Source organism: Nilaparvata lugens, chromosome 5 (genome assembly GCF_014356525.2).
Source record: "Nilaparvata lugens isolate BPH chromosome 5, ASM1435652v1, whole genome shotgun sequence".
Taxonomy (NCBI): domain Eukaryota; kingdom Metazoa; phylum Arthropoda; class Insecta; order Hemiptera; family Delphacidae; genus Nilaparvata; species Nilaparvata lugens.
The window spans coordinates 6267677-6279698 of NC_052508.1; the positions used below are offsets into that span (position 1 = coordinate 6267677).

At 34.2% G+C, this 12022-nt stretch overlaps 1 protein-coding gene across 1 annotated transcript; it reads right to left on the reverse strand.

Moving 5' to 3' along the window:
• Positions 1 to 5677: 5677 nt before the first annotated feature.
• Positions 5678 to 10782, reverse strand: LOC111051438 (cuticle protein 21-like). The gene is made up of 2 exons (XM_022337957.2): positions 10628 to 10782; positions 5678 to 6706 (listed from the first exon to the last, which is right to left on the reverse strand). The coding sequence occupies exons 1-2, from the start codon at positions 10637 to 10639 to the stop codon at positions 6401 to 6403; spliced, it is 318 nt and encodes a 105-aa protein (XP_022193649.2). The 5' UTR covers positions 10640 to 10782; the 3' UTR covers positions 5678 to 6400.
• Positions 10783 to 12022: the final 1240 nt, after the last annotated feature.

Genomic DNA, 12022 nt, shown 5'->3' on the forward strand with positions numbered 1-12022 from the left:
ATTATAGAAAGAGATCTGAATATACTTCACACAGCTGGCAACAATGGACAATTGGCAATAATACCATAAATTTGATATAATCCAAGAATTATCTAAACTCATTTAACTCTAACAAATTCAGCCTCCATGATTTCACTGATTCTCATTCTACGACAAATCAGTTAACTTGAAAAACCTGCAAGAAATATTTCATATATTTTATCATGGAGAAACAATAGCATAAGTAGATATTCCATGGTATAGGGCGTTTATGTTACAATTTTTACTGTTATCTGAAGCCGATAGTCCACGTAGTTCTTTCCCGTGAAGCTGTTTGACGCTAGTAGTCTCTCATATTGTACCGTTCATACAGTCTCACCCCGCCAAAGCATTAAAAATCGACAATAATCGACAGTAATCGACAATGATCGGCATGAGTTAACAGTAAAAGTTGCGACATAATAGTCCTATACGACATCTTCTTACGCTATTGTTTCTCTATGATTTTATACTCCCAGCTCAAATTCTCATTCTTGTTTTGTTTTCATTCACTAGTGTGAAGGAAAGGAGAAGGTACCATTTACTAGAAGGTACTGTATAAATACTCACTTGAATAAAATTCTCCAAATATATTATTGTTCTATGTTCTTTAGAAATGAGATGATATTCACTAATTCCTGACTAGGTAACCCGAGCTCCGCAAGGGTTCATTTTCAAACTTGACAAACTGGAAAACTTGACGTAATGAAGTATTATAAATAGGCCTATGACCATCCTTGGTTAATAGAGAATCTATATGCAAAATTTCAAGTCGATCAGTACAGTAGTTGAGTTGTGATGATGCGTCAATAGTTATTTTCCTACAGTTACCCGAAAAAGTGCTCATTCCCGCATCATTTATAGTACGCAAAATACCTTATTCCCACACCCAGTGCGGGAATGTAGATTTGAGTGCGGCAAAGTACTTTGCCGCACTCCAAATTTGCAACATAACAACACAAAATAGTTAACACGCTTTATGACGGTAGAGTGCGGCAAAGTAAAAGAAATGTTGGTTAACCTGAATATGTTGCTTGCTGAAAATTTTTGTAAACCAACTGATTATTACCGCGAGATATTGGATCATGATTCATGAACAGTAAATAAACAAGAAGTTTTGATAGTATTCAATATCAGTATTTTATTTCTATTCAAGTTATCATGAACGATTTTTTATGTGTGAGATGCCTATATTTTTAACTGGAATACATTGGAAACATTTATCGACCATTTTTATGATCAAGGAATCAAGTATTTTTATATCTCTATTTACTTTTGTGGTTAGGTTTACTCGTGTCGTGTTTGTGCTAAAGCTGTGATTGTTATATTTTCAAAACAATAATGAATCTATTAGGTTTGAAACATAAATATATACACTTAAAAAAAGTTATTCAGTCTTCAACTCCCCGAAAAATCTCTACTTACATTTTCGTAGAACAACTATAATGAATGCCGTTGATGAATTAGAAACAGAATAGGCTACAGAATAGATGTTATTGAATACCGTAAACAAAAACACTGGATTTACAATATACTGTTTACTCAACAGTGACTTGAATGATTGAAGTTCAGCATTTCAGGTAAATGTAATGTCTATATAATATAATTAATTTAATCACGTTTTAAATAATGCAGTTCAACCTTAATTATATGTTTCCTGCGGCTACTTGTCTTGGCCAGAAAAGCACAAAGGCCAAATTGACATGTTTACTAATGTATTTACAAGAAAAAACAAGCTGAAACTATATTTTTACACTAATTGTGTATAATATATCATTCAGACTCAAACTTGAGGATATTGGAACTGGAATAAATATACACATGAAAATTTCATAGAATGGTCAGGTTAGACTCAAGTCTGTCCTGAGGGCTGATCACTAGCCTAATCCTTAATCAGTCCTGGGCATATTAGCTTATTTATTTATTTACATTAATAGAAAAATTAAAACATAAGCTTACAGATTTGATCGCATAGACAAATTAATCAATAAAACAAATTAATGGGCACCATATAAGTATAAGCAAAGTTTTGCTGCAAAACTTCCATGTTATCGGATAGGAGAATATTAAACTGTTAGTCACGGGTGAAGTATAACGTTTGTGAGGCTCATTGATGACTCAAAAACATATTCAGACAAGTGATATGGCCATTTCCACACTTGCTGATGACTTCTTGTAGATGAAGTATTATTATAATTGAATCTCATATAACTTTTATATTCATTCTATTGTCATTTAGACTGAATTTGGAACAATTCTGTTGTGGAAATGGTTGTAATATTATTATCAGCATTTAAAATACTAAAGATTTACACAAACAAACATTTTATTTGGTATAGGACATGTTCACCATCTATTACTGACTTTTCACATTCAATGGTAACTGTAGGAAAAATTTAATGTGCAATACGTGCGCAAAGTTTCTTTGCTGCACTCAAGAAACCATCATTCCGCACTCGCCTACGGCTCGTGCGTAAACGTTTCTTTCCGTGCAGCAAAGTGGCACTTCGCGCACTAGTTGCACAAATAACTATTGTGCAACTAGTGCGCAAAGTGACAGTTTTCTGTACCGAAAGAAACGTTTACGCACGAGCCGTAGGCGAGGGCGGAATGGTTTGTTGAGTGCAGCAGAGGAACTTTGCGAACGTATTTCACATTAAGTTTTTCCTACAGTTACCATTGAATATGAAAAGTGGGTAATTATGGGTAAAATTGCCTGAAATGCATCAAATGTAAATCTGTTTAATTTTATTATTAATAAATAAAATAGAATGTAGTATGTGTGTTGAATGGCGGCTGTGTGGTGTGTGGGTGGTGGCTGTCATCCACTGTGCCTGTCCACCAGATTAAGAATCTTATAACGTGCACCACCACACTATAGTTACCAACTTAATTTTGATTTTGCTGCACTGGTGCTCCATATAACCCACCAACTATTTTGCGTTGCCATGTTGCAAATCTGGAGTGCAGGAAAAATTTTTCCCGCACTAGAGCGGAAAAGTGATTCTTTGCGTTCTGTAATCAGTGCAGCAATGGCCACTTTTCAACTTAACTGTAGGAAAACATATTTTTTTTATCCCGTACGTGTATGAGTCATTTCTTCCCTTTATTAGTCTATAGTATAGGTTTCTTAAAACTCCGTCTTGAATTGAACTCGAAACATTTGACTTAAATCGTGTTGAAAATCATTTTAGACTCTTCTATTATTCTCATCTACTAAAATAGTAGAAGAAGAAGAAGGGACAAAAATGAGACTACTCTTTTAAACTAGAAGCAACATTAGAAATATGATAAACCCTTCTCATTTTTCCAATAAAGATTAATATGGCCCGAAAACATTTGTGATTGATTGATTTGTGAAGTGAACAACTACAAGACTAATCTATTTCGAACTATGTGTAACCTTATCTAAATTTGGGAGAGGAATAGCACAAGGTTACCTTATTTCTTCTCTCTCTATCATTATTATGATGAACTTATCGTATGAATCAATAAAGAATCAATGAAGAGTTAGGCTCCAACATATTTTACTTATATAAGATTTCAAATTCTACTCTAATGAAAGGAAATCTTTATTGGAAAACTGAGGAGTGTTTATTATAAATCTTGTGTTGCTCAAAGTCTAATACTACAAGAGTCTCATCGTTTCGAAGATAGTTAACTTTCCTAGGCCCGGTTGCACAAAAGCCGGTTGAATTTTAACCGTGATTAATTACAGGAAAACCAATCAGAGAAGGCCGTTTTGATAAGACGGCTTAAAGGTGGAATTAATCACGGTTAAAATTCAACCGGCTTTTGTGCAACCGGGCCTAGGAAAGTTAACTATCTTCGAAACGATGAGACTCTTGTAGTATTAGACTTTGAGCAACACAAGATTTATAATAAACACTCCTCAGTTTTCCAATAAAGATTTCCTTTGATTAGAGTAGAATTTGAAATCTCAATATAAGTAAAATATGTTGGAGCCTAACTCCTCATTGATTCTTTATTGATTCATACGATAAGTTCATCATAATAATGATAGAGAGAGAAAAAATAAGGTAACCTTGTGCTATTCCTCTCCCAAATTTAGATAAGGTTACACATAGGCCTACTCGATTCAGTGATAGAGCTATTGATAAATTCATCTCAACCAAAAATACTTTATCGTAGCCTGTATCAGAATCGAAGGAGAAGTGAATCAAAGATAAACCAAATTTGATGTAACTCTTTTTTAAGAAAGAGGCTGCCACAAACTTGATCACAATAAATCTGTGGTACAAAGAAACCCATCAGGATACTGTTTCTCAGTTAGGTAAAACCTTTAATATTATGATGTTATGGACAGTTCCAACACTTTGCATTTACTTTTTAATTTATTAGTTCAAAAGTTCTTTCACGCACTTTATTTACACTGTTATTCTACACTCTAATTACACTTCTATTATTTCACATTTTATTTACACTGTTCTTTCACACTTTAATTAAATTTTCCACTCACGCTTCATTTACACTGTTCTTCTAAACTTCATGTAAACCGTTGTTTTGTAGAATTGAAGTTCTTTCTTCTTATCGCTCGTATCTTTTTTCGTTTCAAAGTTTCATCCTTCGAAAAAGAAAATACCGTACAGAAACCTTTGGAGTCTGTTATAATTCCCGCGACAATTAGGTACACAACAGTATCCCATGATTTGAAACCCCAAATTCATTATTACTTTTCACAAACGAATATTGGAAGAATGATAAACAAACCATATTCATTGAAATGGAAGACCGTGGAAATTGAATTTGTAATTCCAATTTTGTTGATTACCATATCAGATGTTATAACAAGCATCAGCAGTCTTATTTCGCTTGCTTACCGCCAGTAGATCATCGATCTACATGTGATGACGTCATAGTTTATTAGAGATCAGTTGTGGGGCCTGAAGTAATAGTAGGTATTGGTTACCGAGCTCGGCATTTAGCTAAGTTCTAGACTTTAAACAGCTGGAGTCAGAAAATTGGCTTTCCAAAACGGGGCGTAGTCGCAGTTTTTATGATAATCTTTATTTTCTCATTCCTATAATTGGAAACATTTTCCTTGACGGAATGAAACATTCCTAAATAATTTAAAATAGCTGAAACTTTGAGCTACAGCTACACTATTAATTTACTCTATTTTATTTTGTGTTCAATTTTCTAGTTTTTCGTAATTTGATAACGACGTGGACTGCGACTACGCCCTGTTTCGGAAAGATCTTTGATCTTCAAATTTTGAGTTCACCTGTGAATACCTTCTACATTCAAGCATGATACTTTACTGTTATTTTTTGTTATTACATGCATTATATACAGGTTCACAGTAGAATCACTATCTTCTCATGGATTGAGATTAATATATATGTTTCTGATAACTCAAAAGTGAAGAATTGGTATGGATAAGTGTATTAGAATGAATTAACGAGTATAAAGACTTATCATACAGAACATCTCTCATAGTGCCGGTTGCACAAAAGCCGGTTGAATTTTAATTGTGATTACTTTCACGAAAACCAATCAGACAAGTTGTTTTTGAAAAGAATGCTTCTCCGACTAGTTCTCGTAAAGTTAATCACGGTTAAAATTCAACCGGCTTTTGTGCAACCGGGCCTTAGTGTTATAGGATGGAGAATGAAAAAAACTGCAATGACAGACATAATCCAATTCGAATATTTACACTTTATTTCACACTTTTTACATGCAATTCATGAAGCTCTTCCAAAGCATAATTTAGAACACAAAAACTTTATAGGAACTGAAATAGTATTGTCTCACAAAAATTTTGTGAACCATTTTGGCTCTTAAAGAGTTGAAACCGGTTATGTTGTGATTCAGTAAAAATTTACTTGATATATCCTATTGTGTTTCAATAGAATTCCTTCATATTTTCTGTAAATTTCTGTAGACTCCTGTACAGTACCAGTGAATATAAATAGAGATAGAAATCTGAGTACCATTTTTAAAATAAATTATTAAAAAAAGGGTATTTGGATTTATATTTTTTCACTTTTTTATTTATTTATTTTTCTACTTTTAGGAGTAGCTCTTAAGAGAAAAGGACAGTGCCTGTGATTTTTATCCAATTCCGTACTAAGCGAATGATAAAGTAGGAAAAATTTATTGGCAAATTCTTTCAGTCTGTCAGTAACATGATCCCCAAATTCCTGTTTAGATTCCAATAGCTTCCTGTCGTAGTAGGTCCACTTTTCTTACTGGAACCATAATTCCTTATACAGTGAAATTAATTCAGTGCCAAACTCTTTTAGTAGTTTACATGATATTGAAATTATTCTTGTATGGATTCTATTGTTTCCTGTTGCAAATTCCAGATGTGGTAGAACCATTTTTCTTGCTACAAAAATATTAGTAGCGCCATAATTCCTTAGTAGACAAATCCAGGGGCGTAAGCCTTGTAGTAGGGCGCTGAGTAGGCGTAATGAGCGGGCGCGGCATACGCCAAGGGAGCCGCTTTAACGTAGGGGGCGGCATACGCCAAGGGAGCCGCCTTCACATAGGGCGCCGAGTATGCCAGGGGGGCCGTGTAGGCTAGGGGGGCAGCATGGTATGCGGGGGCGGCAACTAGAGGGGCGGCTTTCAAAACGGGGGCGGCCGAGTAGACTACAGGAGAATGAGAAACCCAGCTGCCTGGTTTGGCGCAAGCTACAGCTAGCACGGCGAACAGGATAGCCTGTGAAAAAAAAACAGTTTTAACAAAATCTTGTCACAAAATAATAAAATAATACATAGTTCTCATTCAAAATCACTGAATAAAATCACTGGCAGCCTAACTAAACAAATTGATAATAACCATTTATTATTAAAGATTATCTATTCTACTAGCAGGAACCCGTGCTCCGCAAGGATCTATTTTCAAACTTGAAAATCTGAAAACTTGACTTAATGAAATTTTGAAAAATTGAAAATAGGCCTATAACCATACTTGGTTAATTAAGAATCTAGCTTATATGCAAAATTTCAAGTTAATTGGTCCAGTAGCTCAGACGTGATGATGCGTCAAACATAATAATTATTTTCCTATCCGTGTATAAGCCAACTCAAATGTGATTTTTGTTTGCAATAGAATTTTAATTTGAAAAAAGAATTATCAACAAACTCCTAACCAAAGAAAATCTCTGTGCTCTGTTCTAATCGGAATGTATGAGACTCCATTTTATACAGCTGATAGAAGGCGCAAACCGAACTGGCCAAGCATACAACAATGGAACAAACACGTGGCAAGCTCACGCTTTTGATCGACGGAAAATTAAATTCGATCAGCTGATTGATAAAATTATTTTAAGCTTTCCAATGATTACAACATATGTTAGAATATCATGTGTCAATTATCTCAGTTCCATATGGCATTCACCTTACCATGTTAATAACCTTACTTAATAGGATCCTTTTTTCATCCTTTGAAACCCCAAGAGGCAAAATATCTCAAAATCCGTGCGCGTCTAGCATGTTTGAAGAATATCTGTGCAGAGTTTTAAGTCTGTAGGCCAACTAGTTTGAGCTGTAGTGTGATTTTACATTGAAATTTTCGAAAAATTCCCTCTCCTGGACCCCTCTCTGCTCCTGGTCGAAATTTCTAAATTTCTATACGTTTAAAGGTCCCCTGAGTTCAAAAAAGTGGTTTTTGGGTATTGGTCTGCATGTATGAGTGTATGTGCGTCTGTGTACACGATATGTCATCTGTCAATTAACGGAATGACTTGAAATTCGGAACTTAAGGTCCTACAATATGAGGATCCGACACGAACAATTTCGATCAAATGCAATTCAAGATGAGGGCTAAAATGGAGAAAATATGATCAAAAACAGGGTTTTTCGCGGTTTTCTCGAAAATGGCTCCAACGATTTCGATTAAATTTATACCCAGAATAGTCATTGACAAGCTCTATCAACTGCCACAAGTCCCATATCAGTAAAATTTCAGGAGCTCCGCCACATCTATGCGAAGTTTGATTTTAGATTCCCAATCATCAGGCTTCAGATACAATTTAAACAAAAAATTTCGAGTGGAAAAGTTTGTACATGAGAATCTCTACAATTAATGTTCAGTAACATTTCCACCTTAAATTGAAAATAAGCTCGAAATGGTTGGAATTGGAAGAATCGATCATAAATTCGAGAAAATGTGATTATCAAATTGTAAACTGTTGGCAACTGTTGATTCTATTAAGTCATTCACTATGAAGAGATAGAAGACTTCGTATGTCTCCAGCGTTATTGTCCTGTCACCAGCTGGCTCAGATCTTTGTTTATAAGTTGACTTGAGATGCGCGTCAACACTAGCGTCAGGTGATCAATTCTCATAACGGCAAGGAAAGTTGTGTGAGTGCGCCACAACATATTTTTAATTTAGTTACCAATTTTAACTAACTGTTTCAAAGAGGTAGTCTCTCTGGATGATATTAGCATATGGTATGTACATTTCAATTATTATTTATATTCATGTCCCATGAATGAAATTTGAACATTAATTCTGGAAAATCTAGATGAACATAGAAATTTGGTGCCTTGAGGTGCACGAAATTGATATTTTTAGAATCTATGTGCAAATTTGAAGATCTGAATCATTCGCGTTTTTCCAGTATGCAATCCACAAGTTGACATGTTTTGATGCGAACAAACACAACCCTACTCCTCCTCTCACACACACTCTCTCACTCTCTCTCTCTCTCTCTCTCTCTCTTTTTATATAGATGTTTGAATGAATGTATAATAAATGAATGCTAACAGTTCGTGAATCTCGTTCAGTCTAGTTATTCATACATCAAATTTTTAGACGTACAATTTTTTCACCGTCCTTATGAATTATATTAGACAAAACGTAACATGACAAACAGATTTGCCAAGTTCATGTGTTTGCCAAGTTTAGCCCTGCACACACACATCGATTTTTGTTCGTACGATATTTTGCCATCCTTATTGATTCTATCAGATCAAACAGAACTTGACAAACATCATCTGTTTGAAATCATCTGTTCAATCTGATAAAATTTATAAGGACGGCAAAATATTGAACGTCTAAAAATCGATATTTGTGTAAGTGGCTAAACAGTACCTATTCATGAATAGTTGATTGAACTTCGATGTTTCACTTCTTGTTCCAAATACCAAAATTTAATAAATAATATCAAGTGCCGGTGGCACAGAAGCTGGTTAAATTATAACCGTGATTAATTTCACGAGAACCAATCAGAGAAAGCCTTTTTGATAAGACGGCACGTGAAACTAATCACGATTAAAACTTACTCGGCTTTTGTGTAACCAACACTATGTGTTCATGTGTTTGCCAAGTTCCGTTTAATCTAGTAGATTTCATAAAGACGGCTTAAAATCCAACGTCCAAAAATCGATGTTTGTTTAACTGTAAAAAATTATAAAATCTGGTGTGGTACACTCACACAACTTTCCTTGCTCATTGAACTGTAAGCCTCATTCCTAAACGAGATTAATTTAGGGGAATAACATAATGACGATTGGCGGCAACATATTTGAAACTATGATAAGACTACTGTATATTGTGTATATATAATTGTTTTCAGAGTACTTTTTCCTTTGTGTAAATTGAGAAATTCGATGATTTTTTAAAAGTCGTCAAAACAGCTATTCTACAGATGTAATATCTCGACTATGTGCTCTTTTTACGACTATCTGCTCTACCTACCTCATGCACGAGAAGGAGGTTACTAAGTCCATTTCTCGAGGATGGGGTGGACCCCCCATTAGTTTTCCAGGAAAAAAATCATGTCAGTTAATAGAGCTGATAAATAAATATACAGGGTATGAATTTGAAAAAATCGGTCAAGTCATTTTTGAGAAAATCGTGGAAAACATGGTTTTTAGTAATTATCTGCCATTTTTCTCAATAATATTACGGAGCTCCTGAAATTTTCCCAGAAATTAGACTCATGTCAGTTGATAGGGCTTATAAATAGTTATCCATGGTATAAATTTGAAGAGAATCGTTAGAGCCGTTTTCGAGGAAAACGTGAGAAACATGGTTTTTTAGTAATTATCCGTAATTTTTCCTGCCATCTTGCATTCAATTTTATTGAATATCACATTATCGGATCCTCATGGTATAAGGACCTCTTGTTTAAAATTTCAAGTCAATCGGTTGATTAGGAATGGAGTTATCGTGTTCACAGACATACACATATACACACACACAGACCAACACCCAAAAATCATTTTATCTCTCTGCTGTATAGGGCTACTTTTATAGAAATAGAAAGAAAAATAAAAATCTTAGTACCCTTTTTGAAATATTTAATCACTAAATATTTCAATTAATTTATGTGTATATTATCTTTATGAAATAGAAAGAAAAATAAAAATCTTAGTACCCTTTTTGAAATATTTAATCACTAAATATTTCAATTAATTTATGTGATTGAATATTTCAAAAAGGGTACTAAGATTTTCATTTTTCTTTCTATTTCCAAAAATCATGTTTTTGGACTCAGGGGACCTTGAAACGTATAGAAAACTTGAAATTGTGATACCTTAGTTTTTTTTTGGAAAGCAATACTTTTCTTACCTCTGGTAAAGGGCAAGGAAAGTAAAAAACAATATTAAGAGTGTGATTTTCACTTACCAGCTTGTACATGTTGTGGGCTGTTAGTTATAGCAGACTTGTCCAGTTGAAGAGTATAAGTCAATGTGTGCTTTTTCGAATTCGGTAGCAAGTTTTATACCGTTGTAAAAAGGATGTGATGCAGAGTAGGGGATGGCCAATGTAAGTGGAAGACTGCCAAATGTTGCACAAAGCATTATTATTTAATGCAACCTTGACAGCATAAAGTTACGTGAGTTGACCGTAATCACACATTTAAATGCAGAGTGTACTGTTGATGGTTGAAGTGTATTTGTAACTGTGAAACAGTCACGCCCTGTGCAATTACTAGCTGTCACGTGATTTTTAGGTGAATTTGGTTGGATTTTGTTGTGAAAAAATAGTGAGGTCCACATTATTAAGGCTAAAAATAAACATGACTCGTGATATTTTTCAAAGATTTTTATTTGTATATCATCAAGCTATCAAAATGAAAAAGTTTTCTCAGGAAAACATTTTTTTTTATCATTACCATAGAGAAACAATAGCATAAGTAGATATCCCATGATATAGGGCGTTTATGTCGCAACTTTTACTGTTATCTCAAGCCGATAGTCCACGTAGTTCTTTCCTTTGAAGCTTTATTACGCTGGTAGTCTCTCATATTGTGCCGTTAATACACTCTTACCCGGTCAAAACAGTAAAAATCGACCATAATCGACAGAGATCGACTTGGGATAACAGTAGAAGTTGCGACATAAACGCCCTATAACATGGGATATCTACTTACGTTATTGTTCTATGTCATTACTTTTTGAGATATGAGCGCCTAAAGTTTAAATTTCTGGGACAGAACATTTCAAATTCTGTCGGTAAGAGATAAACCCATGAAATTTGAAAGATAGTTTCTTCATGGTATTGTCAATCTAGTAGAACAAAAATTTCTGAAAATATCAATTTTTAAGATAGTTATTCAATTTACTAAAAATAACCAAAAATAACTTTGAGTTGAGTTATTTTTGGTAAATTGAATAATTTTTTTCAAAAATTGATATTTTCAGTAAAATTTTGTTTTAATAGATCAACAATACCATGAAAAATCCATCCTCTAAATCTCATGGATCTATCTCTTACCGAATTTGAAATGTTCTGTCCCAAAAATTCAAACTTCAGGCGCTCATATCTCAAAAAGTAATGATCGGAAAGAAATGTTTCCCTGAGAAAACTATTTCATTTTGTTAGCTTGATGATTTACAGATAAAAAACTTTGAAAAATATCACGAGTAGAAAGTTTATTTTTAGCCTTTGCACAGCCTTAAGGCATTGTAGGAAGATGGTAGAACAACGTTGCCGATTCTCTGCCTTGCCACTACTGCTTTTGGGTGAATCTGGTTAGATTTTACAGTGGAAGAGTAGACAGACTGGTGGCATGCCAAA